This window comes from Musa acuminata, chromosome BXJ1-4 (assembly GCF_036884655.1).
Source record: "Musa acuminata AAA Group cultivar baxijiao chromosome BXJ1-4, Cavendish_Baxijiao_AAA, whole genome shotgun sequence".
NCBI lineage: Eukaryota > Viridiplantae > Streptophyta > Magnoliopsida > Zingiberales > Musaceae > Musa > Musa acuminata.
The window spans coordinates 1840483-1867935 of record NC_088330.1 but is presented as its reverse complement, the minus strand read 5'-3'; the positions used below and the strand labels follow the sequence as shown (position 1 = coordinate 1867935).

General features: G+C 37.0%; 3 protein-coding genes across 10 annotated transcripts; 2 read left to right on the top strand and 1 right to left on the bottom strand.

Annotated features, from left to right (window-relative positions):
* Positions 1-3441: 3441 nt before the first annotated feature.
* On the top strand, positions 3442-7897 carry LOC135586318 (transcription termination factor MTERF8, chloroplastic-like). 4 transcript variants are annotated; one of them, XR_010497474.1, is made up of 3 exons: positions 3442-4786; positions 6969-7021; positions 7495-7897. XR_010497474.1 is itself a non-coding variant. In XM_065155624.1 (2 exons), exon 1 carries the CDS (start codon positions 3600-3602, stop codon positions 4755-4757), a length of 1158 nt encoding a protein of 385 aa, XP_065011696.1. In that variant the 5' UTR covers positions 3442-3599; the 3' UTR covers positions 4758-4786; positions 7495-7896. The 4 variants fall into 4 exon arrangements, 3 of the variants coding, with proteins under 3 accessions (XP_065011696.1, XP_065011687.1, XP_065011702.1); XM_065155624.1 differs by lacking the exon at positions 6969-7021 and having other exon boundaries at positions 7495-7896; XM_065155615.1 differs by lacking the exon at positions 7495-7897 and having other exon boundaries at positions 6969-7441.
* Positions 7898-11313: 3416 nt separating this feature from the next.
* On the top strand, positions 11314-12396 carry LOC135584438 (heavy metal-associated isoprenylated plant protein 23-like). 5 transcript variants are annotated; one of them, XM_065155607.1, is made up of 3 exons: positions 11314-11455; positions 11691-11865; positions 11952-12396. In XM_065155607.1, the coding sequence occupies exons 2-3, from the start codon at positions 11715-11717 to the stop codon at positions 12248-12250; spliced, it is 450 nt and encodes a 149-aa protein (XP_065011679.1). In that variant the 5' UTR covers positions 11314-11455; positions 11691-11714; the 3' UTR covers positions 12251-12396. The 5 variants fall into 5 exon arrangements, with proteins under 5 accessions (XP_065011679.1, XP_065011667.1, XP_065011659.1 ...); XM_065155595.1 differs by having other exon boundaries at positions 11334-11455; positions 11634-11865; XM_065155587.1 differs by having other exon boundaries at positions 11345-11499; positions 11634-11865.
* Positions 12397-18283: 5887 nt separating this feature from the next.
* On the bottom strand, positions 18284-19679 carry LOC103980321 (FCS-Like Zinc finger 5). The gene is made up of 2 exons (XM_009396686.3): positions 19224-19679; positions 18284-18578 (listed from the first exon to the last, which is right to left on the bottom strand). Exons 1-2 carry the CDS (start codon positions 19568-19570, stop codon positions 18425-18427), a joined length of 501 nt encoding a protein of 166 aa, XP_009394961.3. The 5' UTR covers positions 19571-19679; the 3' UTR covers positions 18284-18424.
* Positions 19680-27453: the final 7774 nt, after the last annotated feature.

Here is a 27453-nt window from a genome sequence, read left to right as displayed (position 1 = left end):
GTTGGTGGATGGAGTTGTTTTTCCAACGAAAGTTCTTGCAGTAGCAAAAAGACTAATTCTCTTTGTAAGTTTTGTTAATTTTTATGGGGAATTTTGTCCTTAAAAGGATTGAGATCCTTTCAAAAAAAAAAAAATATATATATATATATATATATATTAATAATTTATTATGAGTCAACATGTCATTTAAGTATATTTTAATGTTTATTAATTCATACTTAACGGAAGGAGTTTATATGTTATATTTTTTAAAATATATAATTTATTATATACATGAGTAAATCGTAAAAGTTTAAGTGATCAATGATCAAAATTATAGGATCTTAATTCAAAGATGAGACTGGTACAATAAAATATATTTAAATAAACATATTATCATTGATTTTATTTTATAATTTAAAGAATATAATTATTAATCCATCAAATTTCATCGGCATTAAGCTTTACAGGATTTGGGCTTTTCCTACTCTAATGTCACCCATCTCGTCAGATCAAATCCTATCGTCATCAATCAAAAACTCTAGGCTATCATGTCCGAGATCCAGTTACGGAAGGCCTCCTCGGGTCCAATGAATTTTTTGTGAAGTTATGCAAGAAAGACCACTAGTTTCTTGGGTATAGCATCGAGAAGAGGATTCAGCCTAACATTGAGATCTAAGGGATTGTGAGATGCTACGACATTACCCTCGCCTGATATTCTAGAAGGTTAAAACTCTGAAGGTGTTAATTAGTCGTGTGGAGGGTTTGGGAGTAGCCTACGTCCCAGGGATGTTCCACCGAACTTTGAGGGTGCTCCAGACAATCAGCCAGCAAGAAGAATTTCAATGCTCACTTGAAGTTCTTTTAAGAGCTTAGGGTGGTTAGATGATTTGATGTTTGAATTCAAAAAGGCTCCAACGGTAGGTTCTTTAAAGAAAAGAACAGCTCCATCTTATCTTGTACCTCGGACAGTGATTTTTGTTGATGAATTTGGAGAAAAGGTTGGTTCCAATGTATTGGATGTTGTTGGGCATCAAGTCCAGGGGAATTTACATCGGTGACCTCCAAATGTACACATACATGAAATATCGAGAGAAGAAATTTCTAGAGGAAGTTCATCATCATCTGCTACAAGGATTGCCAAAACTCATTGAATTGTATAATGTAGCCTCCAAAAACAGAACTCTTTGTTCATGTAAGTGCATAATGCATGGTGTAAGGTTTTGTACCAGCAAGTTGTTTCCAGGTTCCAATTTTCCACTGTCTGCTTAACTTGATCTGCAGTTTGCAACCATGCAGTGTGATTCCTGTCATTTACTTTTTTTTTTTGGTGAATTTAAGATGAACTTGCATGCATACAAGTAGTAAAAAAAATGAAGAATGATGAGAAGATTTGCCATGATATTGTCAATAGGGTTAATTGCTTAATTCTTTTGTAGACATTGCATGGAATTACTATTCTTGTCCGGTTCTTCATAAGTCTACCAGAAGATATCAGACTTATGCAGGTTGTTGTACACCTGAATTTATTTAATTGATTTGATTATGGATATTTGGTAATTTAGGTTTTAAGTTCGGTTGATTTTTCAAATGATAAGAAATTTTACTCATTAATTGATTGTGATAATGTGATATTTTTACTCATTAGATATGAGATATGTTGTTTTGACATCCGATACCATAATCGGTAGTTCAAACATGTAATAGAATACTAATGTGAATATCAATTTACTTGTATTTGGTGTGTGTAGCCGTACATACAATACCACAAAAAGATATATAATCTAAACCAACGATGCTTCTCATCATATGGCCTGCATAGTGTTGAACCTTTTCCTCGACGAACGGATTACTTGGTCAATAGGGAAGACAAGTTCTAGGACAACCACATTAGGAATCTAGGCTATGGTGATTAGCATCATACAATAAATGCTTTGGCAAAGCAACAAGGAGACCTTTAGTGATGCAATTAAGGCTTTGACAACACAACAAAAGTTTTGGCAATGCCTTCCATGAATTCTTAGGCAACACAGTAGCGAAGCTTCCATGAATGTTTTGTGAATATAGTAAAAAAAAATTTTACCAATGTTTTATCAATACAATAAAGGATTTGGCCAATGCAACAACGAAACCTTCTCCAAATGTTTTGTGGATGAAGCCTATAGGAATGAAGATTTCAATAAACTAACATTGCTAACTAGTGGATAATCAATGATGAAAAGTCTCTAGTTTTATTGGAGATTATGTAACACGAGGTAACTTAACGGAGAATAAGAGGTAAATTAGGGTTCTATTGAACTAAACCAAATTAAATAGGATTACTGGATTAGTTTATTTTAAAAGAATTGGTTCACGCATTATGATTCACTTCAAAAGTAGTTTATGCTAAAATTTGAATGCATTTTCGTTCAAGTAAAAAATAAGTAAACAAAAATGAATATAAGGATTGTTATAAATTATTCAAATTAAAAAGAAAAAAAAGAATTTCTTTTCAAAAGATTTATTTTAAAAAGATGTTTTCTTTTATAGTTATTTTGATAGTTATTTTTCAAATGTTGTCTATTTTGAGAAAATATCTATAAATAAATATTTGAGAGTAAATTATTAAGACATCTTTTTTATTTTCCTTTTCTTTACTCTCCAATTTAATTAGATATTCTCTAATTCCTCTTTGAAGATTCGTTTGCTCAATACATATCTTCTAAAGGCTTGTCATATCCATTAAAACTATTTGCATCAAACCCATAACAATTTTATTGAGAAGAGGGTACAAATATCGTTTTTAGGAAAATATTTATACACGTTTCAAGCCTAAATATCTTTCCTAAAGTATTCTTGATCTTATGTTTGTTATTTATTTCCATAGTGTTTTTATCCTCTTCTTTGTCATATTTTTTCCAACAATCTAAAAATGATATTTGTGAGTTTATATAAATTCACTATGGAGACCACAAATATCATCAAATTATTAAATCAAGATTTTATTTGTTTGGATCGTTTTGATGGAATGAATTTTACCAAGATGAAATTCATGTTGACTGTTTTGAAGATCTTTTATGTGCTTGATCCAAATCTTCAACCAATCCAATCGATGATGATACCGATGAAGTCAAGACAGAACAAAACAAGAGAATCGAAGATGAAATCATGTGTAGAGGACACATTCTCAATGCTCTTTCGGATCAACTTTATGATGTTTATACCGTGGAACAATATGCAAAAGCAATTTGGAATGCTTTGGATTTAGCTAATGCAATAATAAAAACTTCTGCTTTGTCAATGAAGCATATCTCGTTTTCTTATGAGGTAACATAGCGAAGAATAAGAGGTAAATTAGGGTTATATTAAACTAAATATGGTTAAATAGGATTCTGTAGATCGGATTCGTTCATTTTTTTTTTTTTTACGTTGGCACACGATAAAAGTAGCCGAGGAAAAAAAAAACAGCATGCGGTCGCAGAAATCTCCGACCGAACAAAAGAGTTCCTCGGACACAGTGACGCACTTCTAGGGTTTTGGATGCAGGTACTTCCGGCCAGTTTCCTTCAGACGCACCAACACCACCATCGCTAGGTTTCGGAGAAGACAAGGAACATACAAAGAAGGAGAAGTAGACGACGATGACGTTGATTAATAGGTCGCCGTTCGTCTCTCTCTTGTTCAAAGCCTTCACCTTCATCCCTCGCCGTCGTCCGGCCGATGCTACCGTTTTTCTCTCAACCCATTCTTTTTCCGCCGCCTCCGGGGCTCCACAGAGCAGCTTCATGGCTGAATACCTGGTCAGCTCCTGTGGCTTCGATCCGGATGAGGCGGCCAAGGCCTCGAAGCTCCTTGGCCGCATCGAATCCCGCCATCAGCCTGACTCCGTCCTTGGCTTCTTCAAAAGCCACGGTTTTGATAATGCGCAGATGAAAAGGGTCCTATCTGTCAACCCCCGGTGGCTTCTCCTCGACGTGGAGAAGACTCTGGCCCCAAAGTTCCGAGCTTTGCAGGATCTGGGCTTCTCTTGCTCCGACATTACCCACCTGGTCAGCTCGAATAACGCCGTCATCAACCACAAACTCCAGAATGTCTTGTCCAAGATCCAATTTTGGCAAGGCACCCTCGGGTCCAACGACTTACTGATGAAGATTTGCAAGAGAAACAGGTGGTTTCTCTCGTATAGCCTCGAGAAGAAGATTCAGCCTAACATTGAGATTCTAAGGGATTGCGGGATCACGGATCAGAAGCTCTCAATGATCCTACGGAACCGCTCCCTACTCATGGCCCATAAGGCTGAAACCCTGAAGGCGTTAATCAGTCGTGTCGAGGGTTTGGGAGTAGCTCGCACCTCAGGGATGTTCCTCCAGACCCTGAGTGTGCTCCACTGCATCTCCGAGAAGAACTTCAAGGCTCACTTGGAGTTCTTCAAGGGTTTCGGGTGGTCCGAGGATGATTTCCTTGCTGCATTCAGAAAGACTCCTACTCTTGTGGCATGTTCTTTAAAAAGTTTGCAGAGAAAGATGGAGTTCTTGGTAAATGAAACCAGATGCACTCCGTCTTATCTTGCACCCCGGCCAGGGATTTTGTTGGTGAGTTTGGAGAAAACGTTGATTCCAAGATATCGGATATTGACGGGCCTGAAGTCAAGGGGAGTTCACATCGGTAACCTCCAAATGAGCACATACATGTTATGTTCAGAGAAGAAATTTCTGGAGAAGTTCGTCATCCGCCACAAGGAGTTTCCAGAACTCATTGAATTGTATAATGTAGCCCCAAAAGACCAAACTGCTCTTTGATCCTGCAAGTGCATAATGCATGGTGCAAGGTATTGTACCCGCAAGTTGTGTTTCTAGGTTCTAATTTTCCACTGTCTGCATAACTGTTTGCATCCATGTAGTGTGATTCCTGCCATTCAACTTTAATTTGCAGTTTGCAACCAAATAATTCCTGCCATTTACTTTTTTTCTTTGTGAATGTAAGATGGAACTTGGATGCACACATATAGCAAGAAAATGAAGAATGATGAGCAGATTTGCAATGATATTGTTGATATAGTTAATTGCTTGTTGATAATCACTTTCTGTAGATGTGGTTGTTAACTTGTTATTCTTGTCCTGTTTGTTTTAAGTCTACTGGAAGATATCAGACTTATGTAGGGTGTTCGACACCTAAATGTTTTAATTGATTTGGCTATGGATATTTGGTAATTTAGGGTTTGAGTTTTGGTTAATTTTCGAAATGACAAGAAGTAGGATTCTTTTGGATGACTGGGTAGGATGCTTAGGTGATTTTGAGGTGGAGGATGAGGCTTTTGATTTAGGGTAAGGTTCGGTCACCTTTTATATAACTTTGCTACTCTCCTGTCCAAATCCAAAACCCAAAAAAGAGAAACGATGTTAAGTATCATCCTCTTTTTGTGTATTTTGTTTGTCAAATTTTGTTCTCTTTCTTAATTAATTAGTTTGATGAACAAGATTGACAGCATTAGTAGGCAGTTTCGAATGGATTAGTAGTCTTCCAACATGATGATAAGTGATTGTGGACATGTTTCTACTGTTGTGAGTGGTGCACCATTCCATTCGTGTAATGAAGTAATAGCTTGGAATGTGATATGAATTGAGTTCTTAATCTATAAGGAGCTTGTTGCATCCCTAGTGGTTGGACAAGTTCTGTTACAGCTAAGCGCATTACTGGATGTGCTTTTCTCATGAAGAAATTATGAGATCTTCTATTTTAGTTTATGCTTGCCTTTTCATATTATGATTCTTATAACCTGATTGCGTGACACATGATTAGATTTCTTGACGTCCTGTTTCTACTAAGATAATCCCTAGCGAACTGAAAATTACATATTTCAGATGGTCCATAACTAGGGAGCTAAGGATTGAAGAAGTGTTCTGTTCCGGCTAGGTGAAATTCTTAGCTGTTTATCTAATAAAATTATATTTAGACGTTTGCTATATTAATAATGATGTGGCTTGATGGGATGTTTTTTCAATTGTTGGCAATGAGTATTATTATTTTGCTCTGTGTATTACAGTCTATTACTGATGTTTGGATGATATTTTCCTCTCCTCTTATGACTTTGTCATATTGAGCATAACATGTTCTTATCAATCCAAAATACGTACGTTTTAGCTCGGTTTGCAGAGTGTTTGGTGCAAATGAAGTGAATTAACAGTGTTCTCAGAAATTGCCCTTTTAGCAGGTGTTACTGTCCAGAGGTTGGCATATGCAGTGTGCTAGTTCAATTACAATAGTAAGGCTATGTTGAACAAATTGGGAAAGTAAATATAATTCTAGGAGCTACTTTTATAGGCAAAATTCAACCATTGCCCAGTCTTCAGGAATGAAAGAGAAATGAGACTCGCTGGCTTCTTGTAAATCAATTTCACCCTTCCCAAAATGTATTTTGTCCACTGTCATATGATACCAACTTCAACCTTCCCAAAATGTATTTTGCCCACAGTCAAACTCGAGTCAAGATATTTCTGACAGTTTGAATCTTTAATTATATTTATGATATGTAGTTATAGTGGTTTATGCACTATGAAAATCCAAATTTTCAACTTTTTTTGGCCTTTGCTACTGTATGTTTCTTTTGCATCCTGTATTGGGTATCTTCTTATTGTCAAATCTGTAAGAGCTATATGACAAAAAGGTGATCTGCAAGTCAAGTGCAGGTTGTTTTTATGTTACATACTTGAGCTTCAATGTGACTATAAAGCATCTCTAAATTTATTGCCTAATAGCAGCATGTAATCTGGAATTTGATTCCAGCCCTTAGCTCTCCAGATTCTTATTTATGCTATTCTGTTGTAGTATAGCATGCTAGTCTCAGCCATATGTCCGAGTCCTAATTCTTTGGTATGTTCCCATCTTGAGGTTTTGATGTATTATTGTCTCTGGACAAATTCATCAAAATAATCTTCCCTGAGGTATTATTGTAGCATGGTAAATGTCATATATCTCTGAGTTCTAATCTTTTGTTTTGTGCTTTCTTTTAGGTTTTGATGCATCATTGGCCCAGGAGAAATGATGCTCACAGTGTCTTTTTTAGGTAGGTACTCTGTCAAACAAAACAGAAGCACCACTTATATCTTGTGACAGAAATTGGAATTTTCTGGATAATTTTTCATCTTTGTTGAGTCATGGGATCAACAGATGATGTAGAGGATTTGCACCCTAATGCTTGTTGAGCATAGTAGATATGTTTTTTTGACAAAGGCTTGACTCAGTGAAGAATTATATACTGTACTTTTCTGCCTTGGAACTAGTTGCTGGATAGGGTCAGGTTCTTGCTGTAGGAAAAGACTTGCACTTTGCACACACACGCACACTATCTCTGAAATTGCTTGCTAAACAGGATGATCATTTTTTTTGTCATAATTCTCAGGTTGTGTTAGTAATGTGGTATCATCCCTGCTTCTCATGTTTAAGATTTCTGATAGGTCAAATGTTGAATCTGCTCCTTTTGTTCTTTGTACCATTTCTTGGGAATGTGAACTTATCTGTGTTTTGATTTTGAGACAGGTCTTAAAATCAAATCCAAACCGTAATATGCACTACAAAATGTCATATACTTTTGGATATTTAGAAGACAAATGGATTACAGAGTAAGAGTCAAACTCAAACTGCAATGAGCACTATGAAATGACAATAAATCCTCTGCAAGAATGGATTCTACTTGGAAACTATTGCAACATTTAGAAGAGAAGGATGCTTTAATATGCCTTTCTGACCTTTAAATAGTTGAGACATTATGGATTGGTACAATTGTTGTTGTTGTATGTTGCAATATGCATTAGATTAAAAGATGATATAAATCTGAGCACAATTTTTGTCATCAGATCACTTGTCACACTTGGTTTTTTTCTAGTTTCATCCAGTAAAAAGCTAGATTGCACTGTAACGAACTGAACTTTCTTTGTCATTTTATTTCCACCAGATTGATGGAGATAAAGTGAAATTTAAACTGAACACTTTGATTTACACAGAGCAGGTGTGTTCATTTCATGTCTTAACATATAACATCAGTTTATATTTCAGAAAACATAGATATGATTCTTTCTGCTTTCATTTCATTGTTCTTGTTCTTATCACTTTTGAGAATACTTTAATAAGTAAACAAACAAAAGAGTAAAAAGTGCAAATTCTCATAATCATTTTGTTTTTCCAAAAGAAAATAAGGAAGAAACGGATAAAAAAAACCGCACTGCTTTTTACATTGAATCTACTAGTCTTCAAGAAAAGATGAAAAGAGAGAGAGAGAGAGAGAGAGATCTTCCGGAGGTGAAAGCAACCAAATAGTAGCTAACTAGATTTTATGCTTGGTTTCTTTTCCCTTTCTTTTGTTCCCGTGAGATGCAAAATGAAGGGCAAATGTCACTCGTCTCTCCACCAGAGTAATGTCCGCAGCCATTTTTTGCAGACACCAAATGGAATTTTGGGTCATAGGCATAGATTCATGCCATCTCTCCACCAGATTCGTGCACAATGTTCGGTGAAGAAGAGAATAGCACTGGGTGTTGCTGCAAAGCCTAAAAGACCTACTGCTACAAGGCACAAAACAAGGAATTAGGCAGCCAAAGTTTTCTTGAGGACCTTCCAAAGTGGTGCCCACAATGTTTTCCTTTTTACCTCGAGAATGAAATATTTGACTTGTTGGGGAAAAGGAACAAAAGTGTTCTCCACTTTACTTTGTTAGTCACTAAGCAGATTTTATTAGAAGATATTCTAACTAATAATCTTCGGTCTCTTCAATATATTGCAGTGTTGAAGGTATTTTTTTTGCACAATCTTCATAAACAGTCAATACAGAAAAATATAAAAGAACAAAAGATCTAGCAAACATTTTCAAGCATTTGAAATTGCAGGGAAATTGTTCATTTTTATAAATAAGATCATGTTATAACAAGCACATAATATTTTCCCAAGCTGGTATAATAATTTGTGGAACTGATTACTAGCAAATCAGTAATGTTGTCTGACAACTGAAATCTGGTTTTAATTCTTGCACACAACACCATCGTATAAATATAAAGCATACACAGATCATCATTTATTAGCACCCCTTTCAGCGTTTTTATCATAAAAACTAAAACTTTGCTCCTTTTATTCTCTGCTAGTCCATCTAAATCTCATCACCACAATGCTCTTCTTTTACATGAATAGAAAAATGCACTGATGATTCTTTGTTTGTGCAATACTTATCTTTTCGATCTTAAGAGAATTGTCGGTCACAAGATATTGTTTAGATATGAGGAACTCGCATAGCAACTTGTTTTGTCTGCGATCTGGAATTCTGCAATATCTAATAGCAAATGATTGGAACTTAGTTGGAACTTTCGAAGCCTACTATATAGCATACTGGTACTTGTTCTGTCTTGTATCTTCCTCCGCTTGGATCAGATAACACAATGAAGATCTCCACACACTACGAGGGCTTCAAATCCTTGTTACTCTACGGGTTGGATTTATCGGCTAAACTTGACAGATTCACTGTAAGAAGGTCATGTGAGTGCTTCACAGAATCTAATCTAACCTGAGTGCAATTATTGCGCATGGGCATGATGGCGTTGGCTACCCCACCACCAATCTCCTACGTCACAAGGATTCATCTCCTTTGCAAAAGGCCATGGCTGGCTTCCGTTCTTTTACTACCTGCTTCAACTTTCCAACTGCAATTGAAATCATCCTACCTCAATTGCAAGATATGAGATCAGGTTTCTGTAGCGGGGAGATTGCATATGCTGCTCAACGATAAATGTCACTGTTTGGGATGAGGCCCTCTTTGTAGCTTTTCGCCTTCTGTCTTCCTTCAATTGTTTTCCTTTCTTTCCTGTCATTTACTTTAGAGATGGAGAAGCTTGATATCTGCAACTTAGATGTGAAGTTCCAAGATCATGTTCTTGTGAGTTTAGCAGTGCAAAGCTTTCATTGCCTGGAGTCAGAGAAATATTCTCTGAATCATTTTTAATTTGAAGAATAATATTTTTGTTTTATTGTGATTGTTGCTGACGTAAAAGATTCATCGTATCCGATTTGATCTTTGTCCACCAAGTCGATGTTCACATGTCAAATTTTCAATGAAGAATTTGACTCTTATCAAAGACCAAGGCTTCATGCATCAGAGGATAGATCGAATTGGATGCAATCCATGGAATCAAGCTGAGATCTTTTGGAAGGAGATCTTGAAAGAACGAGTCGAAACTAAAGTTGGCAACATTATATTCTTAGACCATTAACAGCAGGATGCCTCCTTTCTTGCTATCTCAGCTTTCCAGCTCCTCTTAACAATCTTCCATTTCGCTACCCAGACGATCAAAACGCTGCACACATTGCAAGCACACAGAAACAGGCACATGCATGCATACCACAAGTAAATATGAGATCACATGCAGCGAATTGGATGAGATGCAGAAGAATTACGACAGGAGAACTCCAACGATAAGATAGTTGAACACTCGGATATGTTGGTAGTTTCTCTCTCTGAACCATCAAAACATTACAAAGCACTGGATGAGCATTGCAGTTGGTAATGATGATGTCGATATGTACCTAAAAAGTCACCACATCAGTTTTAGCTTGAAGTGACATTGATATTTTTGCCTACTTGAGTAGAGCCTCTGCTTCCCTTCATTTAATAAGCTTCATTGCATTATATATAGTAAAGAGGGGAGAATTATGATGACCAACATATGTAACACCATACAAGCTGTTCCTCTGATAGAGAAATGGTTCACAAGAAGACATGATAACACAAACAAGTCAAAGAAATTAATCCAGCAGGCTATTCTGCTCATCAAGATAACTTTTGGGTCTCAAAGTCAGCAAAACCTAATGGAGAACTCAAAAACCTACCTTGCTGCTTCTGACACCTGCATCTGAGACCACGAGGACCAGCTTGTGGTGTGACAACTGGAAAGTACCACCTCCAATCACAGGCTAATCTCTCATTTCTTTACTCAGTCTCCCAAATCCTGAGAAAACTCTAATGAAACGACAAGAACAACCAGGTGAGAGAGAGCTATCCCCTGTGGCCCAAGCAGAGAGTATTGCAGTGGCAAGAAGGTGATGATGGCATGGAAGCTAGACACATGGTCCTTTGCAAGGACCACAGTAGCTATTACTAGTGTCCTTTTCATTGAATCCTTACGAGAGGTTTAGGAGTTCCACGTTTCAATGAAGCTTTCTTACAGCTCAAGGACTGGGTTCTCCACTCTTACACACAACGCAGTTGTGTTATTCCGAGGGCCACACAACCCATTAATATACACAGGTAGAGTGTTGTTTTTCCTTTTCGAGTTTTCCTGCATCAGTGCAAACCTTTTCCACTGGCATTTCGACGTTTGTTTGGTGAAGGTTCTTTTCGTGGCTCGTGCCTTTGCAAGGCCTATTTAAGAAGGGGGTTGAGGTGGAGCGAAGTTGCAGCAAAGGAAGGGCAGTGTGAAGAAAACTATATAATAAAGCTTCACAGTGCAATCCTGCTGAGGTTCTCTTCTTTCCTCTTCTTGCTTCTCCCGATTTCTCTTTCAGGTAGCCCTTTTTCTGGTCTCGTTTCCCATCAAGCTCAGTCTCTTCTTTCTTCAACAGCTTGGGTGCATGTGGTTGCCATTTTTGTGATCGTCTATAGGCTAAATACCAATATCTTGTGTCTTTCCATTTTCCAGATCACTATACAGGAGCTTCTATATCTCATCTTTGTAGTTTCTCCTAATCTTCTATAGTTTCTTCCTCCTCCTACCACCACCATGGGAGGCACCATGGACTACCTCTCCAGCTTGCTTGGCAGTGGCCACAAGTACAGGAAGAGGAAGCAGTTTCAGACTGTTGAACTGAAGGTGAGGATGGACTGTGACGGCTGTGAGCTGAAAGTTAGAAATGCACTGTCTTCCATGAAAGGTTTCTTCTTCTTCTCCTCTATTGGATCTGTGCCCATTGTAGTACATCATATGATGTTCTGATGCAGTTCTGATGGATCCTCACAGGAGTTCAATCAGTGGACATCAACAGAAAGCAGTACAAGGTGACTGTAACGGGGTATGTTGAGCCACACAAGGTACTCAAGAAAGTTCAATCCACAGGGAAGAAGGCTGAGATCTGGCCTTACGTTCCTTACAACCTGGTTGCCCACCCGTATGCTGCCCAAACCTATGACAAGAAGGCACCCCCTGGGTATGTCAGGAACGTGGAGGTCATCAAAGTCTCCAGCCAAGCTGTGAGGCCAGAGGACCAGTTCACAACCTTGTTCAGTGATGACAACCCAAATGCCTGCTCTATCATGTGACCATATCAAAGAGACCACTGTTCTTTCTTTTCTACCATTGTTCTATGTCTGCAAAGTTGCTTCTGTGCTTTGTTGCGGAACAGCTGCATGTTGTAATTTCTTGTCCTTTGTCTTTGAGTGCAGAGTTTGCAGTTTCCTGTCTTCCATTTGCTTGTCTTATTGCTGTCCTCTAAACAAACAACAAAGAAGAGTTCTTATGGGACACAAGTACACCCAGGTTCATTAAAGAAGTTTCACTTTTACCAATACATGTAACCTCTTTTTCTACAACTCAACGACACAATTGAACCAAAACAACCATCTTTGTTTCCAATTATTTGTTAAGTACATGGCCAGGAATTTAAGCAAAAGCAAGGAACTCAGAAAGGATTATCTAACAACCATTCTAAATCTTTTAGCAAGCACCTAATGTTTTGAAAGGGAGATCATACCTACCACATCAATACATCCTTTTCACTGGGGAAGGTTCTGCCTTAAATCTGCTTGTTGAAGGACACAGAAATTAACCAGCAGCATGCAGTGAAACATAGCTAAGCATTTGATGTAACAGTTGCACCTAGTGCAAGTCTGCGGCATTGTTGTGTTGACTTTGAAGAATCAAAAAAAGAAATCTGATCTTTCTCTACCTCTTCACTTGGAAAGATTATGGAGAGCCTGTGACTGTGCTGCAAGAAACCAGAGACCTATGCAAGAAGTCAGGCACAGAAAGATCTTCTCATGAATTCTTTTGGTTAATTGCACTCTAAATGAATTGTGATTTTGGATTTATTATGCACGACTGATTTCTGTAGAATCCGACCTATCAGCAAAATTCAGAATCTCAAAATGTGATGATGTATACATAAAATAAATGCATCAGTGTTTGAGGTTTGTCTCCTACTCTGCTCGTGGGGTGATCAGCACAATCTATCAAATCCAGTCAGCTTATTTGAACTATAGCAATACAGAATGAAATGTTCCCCTTCTTATGCAAATATACAGATTGTTTAGAAAACAGTAGTGACGTCCAAAATACAGATGAGTACTCGTGTTATTTGTAGGGAAATATACTTATCCATGTCACTCATTCATGTGAGGAAGAGAAGAATTTCAAAAATAAAAAATATATAGAGAGATTAATAATCAAAGAACATATAAGAAAGTTGATGTAAGATTTAACGTGATTCGATAAATCCCTAGATATATTCATAAAAAATATTAAATTATTTAATATGTGAGATGATCCTTGAATTATCCTCACTATGCACAAATTAATATCAACACCATCTCACACAAACGCCTGAAAAATTTATATACTTTTCTTTATCCTTTATAAAAATTCTATAGAATATCCTCTCTAGACATTCTAGAAAGAAATCTAGGAGCACTAAAGATATCCTATATATATATATAGAGTAGCTAGTCGCAAATATAATATGGTGTTTGATTAAAATTATTTAAGTGTTAGATGAGCTGCAAACAACTTATAGAGATTTAGGATGGGATCATCTTCCTTCCTCAAACAACATAAAATTAGTCGCACTGCATTCTCAGACATTAGATTTTGATAGATGGACTCATGACTTCTTGCAGTGCATTCAACTCATTTTGAAATACCCATTATCCTCTATTCTGAGTAGTGGTAAGGATTAACCTTTTCCTCTATGAGTTTCTTACTATACTTAAAAGTAGGTTTATTTTGATATAATTTATCAGTCCAGATTCAAATATGAAAATTATCTGATTAACTTATTGAATTTAAATCATCCATCCAAAAAACTTAAATCTAAATTAGTAATAATATATTCATAAAATTCTTATAAAAATAATTTAATTCTTTATTTATTTCTAATATATGATTAAATTTGGAGTATTACAGTATAAATCTTTTCTTTTTTTAAGAGGACATTGCCACCAGAGCTTGATTATTGTGATGGAGTGATGGTAAAGTTAATATTCTGGAATCCAACTGGTGATCCATAAGACCATTTTCCACATCTATGAATGTGATTTGGGAAGAGAAAAAGACTAACATTTATGAGCAAAAAATGCAACAAAATTAACAAACACTTCTAGGAGTTGGAGGACCTGGAAGTATCACCATTTGATTAACAGCAAAATGTCTTCTAAAGAGCATGAATTCTGGCAATGAATAGATATGAAAAAATAGCACATCTACTGATTGAAACTTGAGCTTGTACTTACCACAGGTTGATTGGGCTCTTTTCTGGGCTATGAGGCTTGTACTGTTGATAGGCTTGGCCTTCCTCACTGATGATGCAGATGAAATTGTGGAACAAAAATTGAACTGTATTCAATGATAATTCGTTCAGATTTGGAGACATGATTCAATAGAATATGTGTTCGTAGGACAAACCATTAATTCTCTTTTGCTCAGGCCTAAATCACGCATTCAAGGAGAATGCTGTGTTGAGTCTCTGTGCCAAATCATTTGAACTTTGCTTACCTGCAGACCCCATGTCACCATGTGCTAATATTCTCAATTAAGATAGCCACTTGAGCTAAAATATACAGGAACTAAGCTGGATTGTGCTTGTATTCTTTGAATCAAGAACCCTTGAACCAAGACCGCTTTTGGTTATCACCAGACAAATATCAGTAAGTATCCTAAAAATTAATACTAGCTGCATATGGATCTCTACGATGTTTTCAGCATTAGCACACGCGCAGCATTAACCATAAATAAAATCTTTTGTATTAGAAGAACATGGAGTAATAGATGAAGAATAATCTTACACAAGTTCTTCCGAGAGAATAATTGACTGGTCGACAAAAGAGATAGCAAGAGGATCACAACATCAAGCTTCTTCTAAGGATCCAACTCAAGGAACTCAATCTTTTACTCAAATATGAAGAAGCATGGATGCTTGATCTCCCAGATAAATTATCAATGAAGGCACGACAGGATAGAAGTAACAATGTAACACCTTCAGTTTTTCCACTTGAAATCCACCGATATAGCCATCTTCAGATATCAATAAGTGTTTTAGTCTCAGATTCTTCAGTTCCTCTAAGCATGTGCAGATCATCATTATCAATTAGCACAATCTGTATTAGTCATTAACAAAGCCACAAATTGCTCTTAAGACAGGCCATCATGTCTGTTCATTTTTTGAGAACCTTGTGCATGTACAGTTCATGACACTCCTAAAGCTTGTCAGTAGGAATTTAGCAGTACAAGATAAGAAAAAGAAGTATTTTGCAGTACAAGATAAGAAAAATAAACAATGGATTAGAGATGCATTATCAATCTAGAATAAGTAGATCAGTTATCAAGACTTAGTATCCTCCACCACAAGCTGACTTTATTTCATGCAACAATATGACCATGCAAGCCTGCCCATGAAAGAGTTGTTTTCATGCAATAATGTTTAGGCAGAGCAGGATCCATTCATTTAATGTTAGCAGGAGACTTGTCTCGAGGTTATTGTTTGCCTCTTCACCAAAGAGAAGAGGCAGTGGCATTCATTGTGGTGCCTCTTCTCCACCTAGTTTTTGTCTGTCATCAGTATATCCTAATCGAAAAATGGGCCAGCCCTATGGATCAACTGGAATAAACTAATAAAAGGCAACATTGCTTTTAATTCTGTCATAGTTTTCTAACTGATTTCATGCTGAATGCTCCAAACAAACCAATTAACTTCTCACCATTCTTGTACCAATAAATTTTTAGAGCAAGCAAGCCTGGAGAGGCTTCCTGCATCCTATACACAGCTCATATTATTTGAGACAGTTAGCTGATGGACCACACAAGTGCAGTTTGTTGTCTTCACACATTAATTTCTCCCGTTGTTGAGCAAAATTTAGTGATGTCTTTTACAAGTTTCATTTAAGACAAACTGCTGGAACTCAAGCTACATAACATTATTGAGAAAGATTTCCACTGCCACGTCAAAAGGCTTGGCTAAGGAGTAGTAAGACTAAACTGCAACTTCAAACATGAGAGAAATCACCAGTGAATGCCTCTTCACTGATCAGCACAATATATGAACAGGGAAGTTCTCAGTTTTCAGTACTAGTATGACGTGATTGTCCTGCTCTTCAGTCAAAGGGTGAAGTATCAATTCTCAGTGCTGATGGCGAAAAGAATCTGTGGAACAGTGACAATTATTGCCAGGGTAGATACCTGCATGGGTGATGGTATTGGCATCATAATTGATCTTTTCTCAAAACATTAGTGCATATTGTTGGTGGTTCTGTGGACTCTCTCCATGCATTTATCTGCTAATGACTTCAATTTGTTAACCAATAGGCTTCTTGCACTGGTGATTTGGAGTTTAGGCTTTGATGGCACTGGACATCATTGTAGGACTGGATAGTGGCACAATCTGAAAGAAACCAATAATAAAATCATAAAGAAGTCCTAATTAGTCCCTAAACTCCAGATGTAAGCAAATCTCAAGGGTATAGTTTATAACAAGCAGACAAGATCAGGAAGTATGATAAGGATTAAGTTAATAAGAGGAATGAGATGGCTTCCAGATCCACAGCAAGCTATGATGTGCTGAGGGAGACAACTTTTACTGTGAAAGGTATCGGACATCTAACACTCATTTTTTAGTTTAGTCACCCTCACTCGAGTGCAGATTCCACAATATCTGATCTTACAGAGCAATATATATATTAGAAAATACAAATGTCATTCGAGATATCTTATGTAGCTTTACCTCCCCAACTCTTGCTAGAGTTCCAATGAACTCCCGTCTCCAAATTCTGTCAATCATATACCAAGACTGAATCCATCTTTGCTTAGATAGATCTTAGATAAAGTAATAGGACTAGGAGACTGTACTATGCCAAACACTTTAAAGCAGCAAATTGTTCATCAAGTAAGTTCCAATTTAAGACAGTCCACTAAGTGAAAGCATATTATATCAAGGATAACTCGCAACATGAACTCAAGTACATAACATGATATTATTGTCCTCTGTTGATAGCCAGTGGCACCATCAAGTTGAAGGTAAGGAGGTGACACAGTAAGGTGATGGTAGAAGTCCAACGTTAAGTGCATATTTAACCTCTGTAGAGTTAGATGAACACTCTTGTGTTGTTCTTCAGTGTGCGGTACTGTTTCATATTCCATCATGGTGAAGCGATGGTGAATGTTTTAATGAGGCAATTCAGTTTAACCACGGTGCTTTGCATGAAGTAAACAGATCGAGGATGCTTATGGTCGAAATTCCAATAAAGTTGGAGTTTCAGAAAGATGATGGCGATGAATCTATTGACTCGTACTAAGAGGGTAAAAGTCGTCCGCCCAAGAAAGCGAGTACAAGATTGCAGCAGCACGCAAACCTTTCGGCCTTCGGTGCTCAGCGACGTCACAGCTGAGAAGACGAGAACAACATCGAGACCAGGTCGTCGTTGTTTGTGATCTCTACGTCACACGGCAAATACGAGAGCGAGAGATGGGGACATGAACGACGCTGAGCTAGTGGGTTAAATGAACGGTGATAAAGATGGGGCCGTGCAGATCATTGCATCTTCCTACCGGGCGCACCCTAGAAGGGTCCCACTTGACGCAAGCCGACATGGGGAATAGAATGAACATTCAACCATGCATGCCTTCATACAATGTATGTGCAGAGGTTTTCTGCATCTAAATGTTCCCAGTAAAGATACAATTATGCCAGGAAAAAGCATATCAAGCTACACGCCTAACATTACCAGTATCTCTGGTGGCAGTGAAGCTTCGTAGGGATGATTCATTAATATATTGCAACTATTAAGGAACAACATGGCTGCACGAATTCTTTCTCCGCAACTCAGCTACCTCTGAATTAAGGCACATGGCGCTGACGTTAAGCATATTTCTCAGTTTCACATGAAGCATGAATATTGGTTCAATGCAAAAAACTGCCGCTCATGCTTGTGGAAGACTATTCTTCTTAGGTGTCCAAAAGACTTGTAGGAATCACTCGAAGAGGATGGGGATCATCTGGCTCATATGATTTAGACTTTTTGGAATACAGGCCAAACAAAAGGACATTTTGATTCACGAGTTGCTGGCATTCAAGGCCACAAGAACAAATCGAAGCACAAGATGGTGTAGACTTCATTGCTTTCCATGAGAACCGAAAAGACATCAGCTTCATGTTTCTACATTATATTCCCTTCTGCTAACTGCAGCATCTACAGTGCATGACATGGACTGTTCTTAAGGAACTCTGAAGCTTATGCGGCGGCGACCATTTCGCTGTCACCGGCTTGCTCGGATCCAGTGGTTGCAGTGGAGGTGTCCTTCATGGAAGTCAACGAGCACTTCTCCTGCAGCTCGTCCTGAGTTATGTGCTGCTGACGGCATTCGAAGCTGCAAAACGCATCACCTCTGTGCAAGACAGGAATAATAGAGTTAAACATCCAGTGATGATTTGTAAGCTTCTATTTGCATGAGATAATGATCATCATTTATTCATGGCTGGATCTAACGTTGCCAAAGATCGCTGAGCAACGATGAACTGGTTCTGAGACAAACCATCAAGAATATCTTTGATATATCCAAGATCTAAGTCTTCCAATATTATAGGAGACAATCCCATAAGATCTCATGAGATCACTCAAAATCCGAGTCTGAAAGATTTCAGGGCTTATGTAGATCTCAGAAACTAGGAGAAGACCTATTTATCTCGTTGAAGATAATACTGAGGGATAAAAAGATTCACAGAACATCCAACAAATACTTTTGGCTACATTTAAATTTCCACAAGAAATGGAGAGAAATGAACCTTAAGCTTTAGCGAGAGCAGCAAGCACATATGAACTTGGAGGCAAGCGAGAAAAAAAAGAAGATAAAGTTCTAAGCACCATCGAGCAGATATACCTCTGAGTGCACTTGGCATCTCCTCGAGTTTTTACCCATTATAAAGCAATAAAGAACAAGTTTTTAGAGCAGAAATCCAAGGATCGGCGTGGAACATGAAGAAAACTATGGGAAAAAGAGATGGGATTTTTATCCATGAACCAGAAGCAGTACCTGTACATGAAGGTGTCCTGGCCGGGTCCAAGACGGCGCTTACAGAGGCCGCAGGCCATGAGGAAGGGCGCCGTATCCACCACCACTAGCTCGGCCGAGTTCCTCGCGCACCTGCCGCCCCGCGGCGACGGCGCCGCCGGGTTTCCCAGGTTCTTCGTCTCCAACCAATCCGACGCGGTCTGCCGCTCTCTCGACTGGTCCCGCTGGTGGTGAAGGGCGTTGCTGACCTTCTCCTGATCGAAGGGCTGCTGCATCACCTCGCCGTCAGTGAGGACGACGTCGGCGGCGAACTCGGTCATGCTCGTGGTCCGCCTCATGGGAGGCCGCTGCCGCTTCCCCAGCAACATATCGCCTCCTCCTTCCCTAATTCCTCTCGCTTCAGTAAAGAAGAGAAGGAGGCGTAGAAAGGAGCGGGGGTTGGGAGGCGAGCGAAGTAGAGAACAGGAGGTGAGGAGACCGCCGTCAACTAGAAGAAGGGAAGCCAGAAAAGAAGCAGATGTATCTGAACCGTCGATTGCTTTCCCCATCCGTTGGTCCACGTCCGTCCTTTATTTTTCGGGGCTTTTTCATCTTTTTATATGCGTTATTTTTTCCATGATAGATTGGCGACCAGTTACGTTCATCCGTCCGATCAGCATCGGACGGTCGTAATTCCACGTGACACCACACCGCTGCCCGGGACCGCGTCAGAATCGACGTCTCTGTCGTCGGCCCGGCCTATGAATCATTGCCGCGGGGCCCACGGTTCCTGTGTTCGGCTCGAGTCTCGGTCGGGACACGCCCCAGCGTCTCGCTTTCCCGGTCGAAGAGGTCAAATGGTGGGCCCCATGCCTACTCAGCTCCTCCGGTTTCCTCGTTCCTCGTTCACGCTTTCTGCCTTTCTTTTGTTCCCAGAAATACTATGCAATTATTTTTTTCTGGGGAATAAGAGTATATTATTTTTAGCACAGTGATATTTTGCCAGGTCAAATCGGTTTGAACTAAATGTTTAATATATATTTTTTTATTTTATTCCTATGTTTCATCCAAATATGGACAAGCATGTAAATGATGCATGACTCAAAATCAACCTCATAACACAAGCATGGCAACAACAAAAATAAAAGATTCAAAGAGAGGTAGGTCATAAAGCCTGTTCTTCATCGGGTTTATTTATGGAAATTATTAATTTTTCATGAATTAATTCAATAAAAATTAAAAAAAAATCTTATAAAATCTATAACTTTGATAAACTAGAGAAAAAAGTTTTCCAAATCCTCCTCTTATATCATAAAAAAAAAGGGGGTACGCAGATGTCACTGTAGTAGTCAAATCCATGTCCATTAGATTAGGAAATAAAGAGTGAGAGGTTGAAATGTTCTATCGTCACTGTTTAATGAACTATTATTAAGAGGACAACGACATCTAGCTAACAACGGACACTGAATGGTAGCGTAATGAAAAAAGACAATGGAAAACATGAGTTAACCATTTTGGATGTTGGCATCCTAAGATTGATGCTAAACTATAGGTTAATCTGCAAAATAATTGGAGAGTTGAACCCATGTTTACCAGCTTGGAAGACGAATTCATAATATAGAAAAGTAGTTTCAGCCTGGAGGCTACTCTTTTCCACATGCATTAATATACGTCACTGCAGCAGAAAAGTTGCATCGATGCCCCCCAAAAAGTTCTATGTGAAGACTACTCTTCTGAAAGAACTTACCGTTGCCCACACCTAAAGAACTCAATATTCTACTGTGACATGAAGTGGTCTAAAGGTTGATCCATAGCTTATACGGCTTGCTCAGAGAGCATCTTCCTTTCCTAGGCTTAGATCACTGCAAGGAATATACCTAGCGTTATTAGACTTGAAAGATCTGTAACCATTGACTGTGGAGGTGCACACCCATGTCTTTGTCAGGTTTCATCAGACTCCAAGCATAGATATTGAGAGTAAGAGTGTAATCACTTCATGATCCCCACTATGACATCTACGAACTACAATAATTTATTTCTGCAATCAGTTTTCCAGTTCTAATGGCAATTCAAGAGAAATTATAACAAAAGAATGAGTGGAAGATCACCAAAATGCATCCAAGTTTGTAACTGTTGCTTTCTGCTGATTGGTAAATGATGAGCCAAAACCCCACCTTTACATAATCAGAAGGAAGAAGATCAAACTGCTGCTTTCCAAAAGCATTCATGCAATAAATTCTTCTCCTGTTTTTCATGATAAGATTACAAGCTCTTATGGTAACTTTCTATCTCATTTAATTCATCGGTATGGACCTCATAACCCAAAAAGAGAATCACTGGCCTACCATATAGGTTTGCGAACTGTCTGTGTGTTTGTCAGAAATTAAAGCTCAACCCTCAACAAGTATTGGCCTAGAATAAGTTCCATCTATTTCCAGCCATTACATATGCCATAGAATGTCTTGTTTAAAGAACCTTTAGTAAAGAGTTCTGTGACTGACTGTATCATCCTCCTGCAGTAATTTGTTGTATTGAGTTTCTCTAAGCTAATCTGTTTTGAGAGACCAATCACAATACTGGAGTCACTTTCAAACCAGCTATGGTCCCTGCACTAAAAGGAGTGGCATCAGAGTTCCTGATAATATATATCTTGATTCTTAGGCAACCAGGATATATAAAGGTTATGCATCTTGATGGAAACCTCAGCCTGAAACCAAAAGCTTTTTAGCATTGGATGCAATGAGTGGGGCATGTCCACTCCCACCACCACCCTCTACTGACCTCTTGCTTTGTTCCCCATTAGTGGCAGAGAAGAGGCAAAAAAGATGCAACAACAAGTGGAGGAGAATTCCTCCACTGTGAGATGTTGCACTAACCTTCACCTTCCTCATCCTTGATCCTTGGAGGAAGAAAACCTTATCAACTTTCTATCATCAGGAGACCTACATGAAACTTTCTCTTGAGGCTGTCATCCACGTCCTTTCAATTTCGTGGCAACAGAAACCAATCTGGGCCGTGCATTTGCAGGACCCCGTGAGTTTACCGCCTGTCAAGTAGATGACAAATTGCGCCAACGTAAATTATTTTTGGCGTAAAATTCTTCGTCTTCTCTAGTATTATCCTCACTGGCGGTGAGTGGATTCCATTTATCGGTCCATTTGGTGGTCCGAGAACATATACAAAGACCAATTTGGGCCCATGTTATTTGAAGAGGAGAAAAGATAGGTTATGATGACCTCTTCGTAAGCTTAAAAATGTGCACCTGTAATGTCAAAAGACCTATCGTTGAGCTTACCTTATATCACTCAAATGGTTGATTGTTTATATAATACCCAATTTAATCTCTTATCGGAATTAGAATTGAAAGAATGCTTGATGGCTATATTATAATTAACTTTGGTTTTTTTTTAAAAAAATCAATTCAAACATTTCGATCCTATGGTTTAATATTTATCAAGTTAATGTGTCTTAATGATATTATAACTAAACTAACATTGGGATGACATGAGATCATGACTAGGTTTGATTATGGTGGGTTGTGTTTGTGGTTTGATGTATCACTAAGGGTGATTTTGAAAATAAATATTAATATTTTTAATGTGTATTTGTAGAAAGGATTTGAATGAATGTGCAATCATGGAATAGTTTGGGTATTTAGTAAATAATAGATAAAATTTATATTTTAAATGTGCATTGTGGTAAATGTTACTTGGTAAAATTATATTTCAAAAGTTTATTGAATATTAGATAATAAATTTATTTTTTAATATTTATAAAAAGTAAAATAAGTACATAAATAAAATAATAAATAAATCTATGTATGTAAACTTATAAAAAAATTTGTATGGCTTAGATATATAATCCATAAACATGGGTAAATCTACATTGTTCTATATTAATCAATGGAATTGTTCTATAGGAAAGAAATTAAAAGAAAATAAATGAATGTTCTATACATATCGATGGAATTATTCTATAGGAAAGAAATTTAAGAATAGAGTTAGTGCCGTTCTTGAGATCTGTGATGCAACAAAGCAGGTAACTCAGTGGAGCAAATGACATTGTGGACTTGTGAGAGGAGTCAATGATAAATATATATATATATATATATATATATATATATATATATATATATATATATATATATAATAGAGTTAGGGTATCTATTATGTGGTGGTAATTTTATAATTTTAGAGAATATCATAGGGTGCTTTAAAAATATTTATTAACATCTCATAAATGTCAAAATATTTATTGCTATCTGGCATCAACATTTGAGTATTTACAATACAACATCCACGCCAAATATGATTTGAAAAAGATTTATCAAATACCAATTCATATTTTACATATACATTAGGTTCTCAATTCATGTTATCAAATGTATCATAAGCTAAGCCTCATATACATCAAGCTAAAGCTTAATTATAAGCTACCTTTGAATCATAGCTAGTCAAGACCCAAAAAAATAAATAATTACGTCTCTAGTTTGATTTGATATACAAATCATGCTAGTACTTTGGGTCACTAACGAGAATGTCAACTCCCTACATCCATTTAGTCCTACATGAAAGTTAAGAGAATAGTAAATTAATCTATAATAGGTTCATGGATTTATTATTATTAATTACAACTTATACATTTTGATCAATATAATTCTAGACCTATCAAATCAATAGGTTAATTATTTCATGGGCTCCAGATAAGAATAATGATTCGTTATTAAGCTGAACTAAGTACAAACCAGTATCTCTGATACATTCTGTTATTAGAGCAATTAAGTGAGACTTGATTCCCACCTCCCTTCATATGATAATAACTTTTTTCTCACTTTCCTACCAAGTCTATCCACTCATCACCTGCATTGATTAATGCTACATTGACCTTCACATCAAAACTACATCTCCTAGGATAGCAAATATGGCTCACTGTACATTGTTTGGCTACCAATTGATTGATTTGCGGAGAGAGTGTGTGTGTGTTCATGAGTCAAATCATTCTCCACTCAGGTGCCAGTAAGTACATTGGCTTTTCCTTGTTGAATTTGTCTCTTATTGGTGGTCTAATAATTGTCACGGAGGAACTCCACCTTGCCAACTAAATATTCCTTTATTACCAACTTCTACTGCAGCTGAGAGAAAAAAAATAAAAGGCTTTCAGTATTCTGAACTCCACCTGATGATAAAAAGGAAGCTAAAAAATAACAAAATTTAATGGAAATGGAGAACCAAGATACAAAGAGCACATTCTATTGTCATGTTGTTTGATGCATCCAAACCACTCCATGGCCAGAAAGATAATTTCAGCTTTGGCTGCTGAAATCTGACTTGATTCAGGGGATTTGAACTAGCAAGGGAGGAGCGCTGGATCATGTGAAAGGCTTGGGAGTTAAGTCCAGGTAGATTTGTGGTTTGACTGCATGCTTAATATAAATCAGTCACTTTGTAGGTTCTTGGCATACATCCAAGCTTTCCTCTGAAAGCTCTTATCCTAACATTTTTAATTCCAAATGCTTCCAACTTTTATTATTCATCATTCTCTCCAGTTTGAATCCTCTTTCATGGAATAATTCTCTCCCATTTATGCATGTGAAACTAGTCCTTAAAGGTATATAAAATATATTTGAGTTTAGCTGACAACCTATTAAGAAGATTGCGGTGGTGTCTAATGGCTGCATTGATGTCTTGAATAGCCATTCAAATATGTCATATAGATTTACAAAGAAAAATTTATATAAGGTTTCTTCAGCTTGTACTTGTTATAGGCTTTCACTGAGATGAGCAAAAGTGCAATATATGACACATATTTAAGTGTTGGACAATGCTATATGTCAGATGTTTTTTTTGACCTTTTAAATCAAAAAAAGAAGAAGAAACATTAAAGATGGTGGCTTGCTACCAGTTAGAACGCAACTCCTTGGTAATTGTTTATCTTTCTAGCTCTTTAGTTGGTGCACTGTCTTTTTCATGACATTTCTGAAACAGTGATATACACTTCAAAGTATGGCAACACAGTCTCTTGTATAACTTCTGTTTTAGCAAGACATTAGTGCCTCATGCATGCTTCTTTTCCTTTGTTGCTGATTGAACACAAACATTATTGACCTTTTCTCACGTGTTTGCATAGACAACATCTCTCATGCAGCAATGGTTAAGATTGCTAATATAAGTTTTATTTGTTTAGAAGATATCAAGATAAAAAATTTAATTGATTTAGGATACCTACTTTCGATAAAATTATGATGAGTCCTTGACGTCCTCATTTTTAGAGGATATAATTATTTGACATATAGTGTAATGACAAAAACTTGATTTAGGTGACAAGATCGATGGGATATTATTAAAGAAGATTATGATGTAGCTAGAGCCACTAAAGAAGATTAAATAAAGGATTTGTATGCTCTTTATCTTCTTAGTAAGATTATATTTTCTCGAATTTCAACTGTAACAAATTCTAAGGATGCTTGGAATATCTTAGAGTAACAATATCATGGTAATTCTAAGGTATTGACCATTAAATTTTAATTTTTTTTTAAAGAATTTTGAGAATTTATTTATGGATAAACAATATAAACCTATTTTTCAAGAGTTATGGAGATAGTAAATTAGATGAAAAGATATAGTGAATTAATTTTTTATTAAAAAAATATTGAAAATTTTTTAAAAAGTTTTATGGATAGATATGATGCCACCGAAGAATCAAAAGATTTATCTAAGTTACAGGTTAGTGGATTGCTTAGTTCTTTACAATCACATGAGGATAAGTTGAATAGATCTTAAAATACATATATTGAGCATATCTTACAAAGTAAATTAAATATTTTCAAGGAGGAAGAAAAAGAAAATAATAGTCCAAGAGACAGATAAGACAATAAATTTGATCACCAAAAGGAAAGAAACATGGAAGGTAATAATCATGATTATTATAAGAGGAATATTCAGTATTATTATTATAAAAAAGTATGATCATATTGAAAGATTTTGCTATTTAAAAAGGCAGCATCTAAGAGGAGATGATAAATCTAAAAATTTACCTTTTGCATGTCAATCCGTTAATGATGAACCAAACAAATGGGATTTTATGTTCAAGGTGGAGTAAGTTTATTGAAGTTGAAAAACCTATAAATTGTGAAAAAAATGAAGATACAAAATTGATTCAAAGAGATGAAGAATTCATATTTTTTTAAAGAAACATATTGATAGATCGAGTCAACACTCAAGTGAGAGTTTCAGGGAAATTTTTTTTTCTAACAAATCTACGATTAGAAAAGAATTTTTTTATTTGAATGCATAAATTTATAATTAAATATATTAGCATTATGAGAGTGTTAAGATAATATTAATATAAGTTTTATTTGTTCAAATAATATCAAGATAAAGATTTATATATTTTAGATTGAATTATAATAAATTCTGATATATTTTAAGTGTCATTAGTTTAGACTATAAATAGAGGTGTGATATCTATTTATCAGGCATCAAGTCTGATTAAGGGAGAGAAACAGGGTTGCAAAGCACTGATTGAAGGATTAAGTTATTTATATTTTAAATTATTCTGATTCGTTCTTGATGTTTGAATTTTTATCTCTTCTCTTTTTTTTATCTTGGTACTCGAAGGCCAACACCTCCACAAGACCGTCATTGCTTACGGTTTGCAGACATGTAGGTGCAGACATGGATAAGCTATTTGAATGGCATGCAAAGCAACAAACAAAAAGCAAAGAAATATCTGGGAGGCCGAAGTGGTAATCTTCATGCTTCGAGACTCCACCAAAGCGAGAAAGATGGATAGAGACCACCATGGCAGGCTTTGGGCAGGCAGCCGTTGATAAGTGATCACTTGATAAAGATAAATATAGGTGGCAACAACGCCTCGAGTGGTGCGAGGGGAGAAGAGCTCAGGGAACGTGTCACTGGAAGCTCTCAGGTTTCTGACACGGAAACCCGAATCCGGATCCCACTTCGACAAACGTCAGGGAGATGGAGCGTAATCGTCCACCTCATGTCTCACGAAGAAGGCAAGAAAATGATCCTTGCGGAGCCCTGATGAACTTGCACTGGATCAATGCGTGTGTGTGTCTTCATCGGAAGAAATGTAAGCAAACAAGAAACGCTTGGCTGGATTCTGCAAGAGCGTGTAATCCATATGTCTTCCATATGGAGTCTCGACATCAAAAAAATCACCCATTCTTTTTCATTAAAAACACTTTTAAAATCAAAAGAAAATGTTTAATTATTTAAAAACAAATTAAAAATTAATATAAAATTTATTT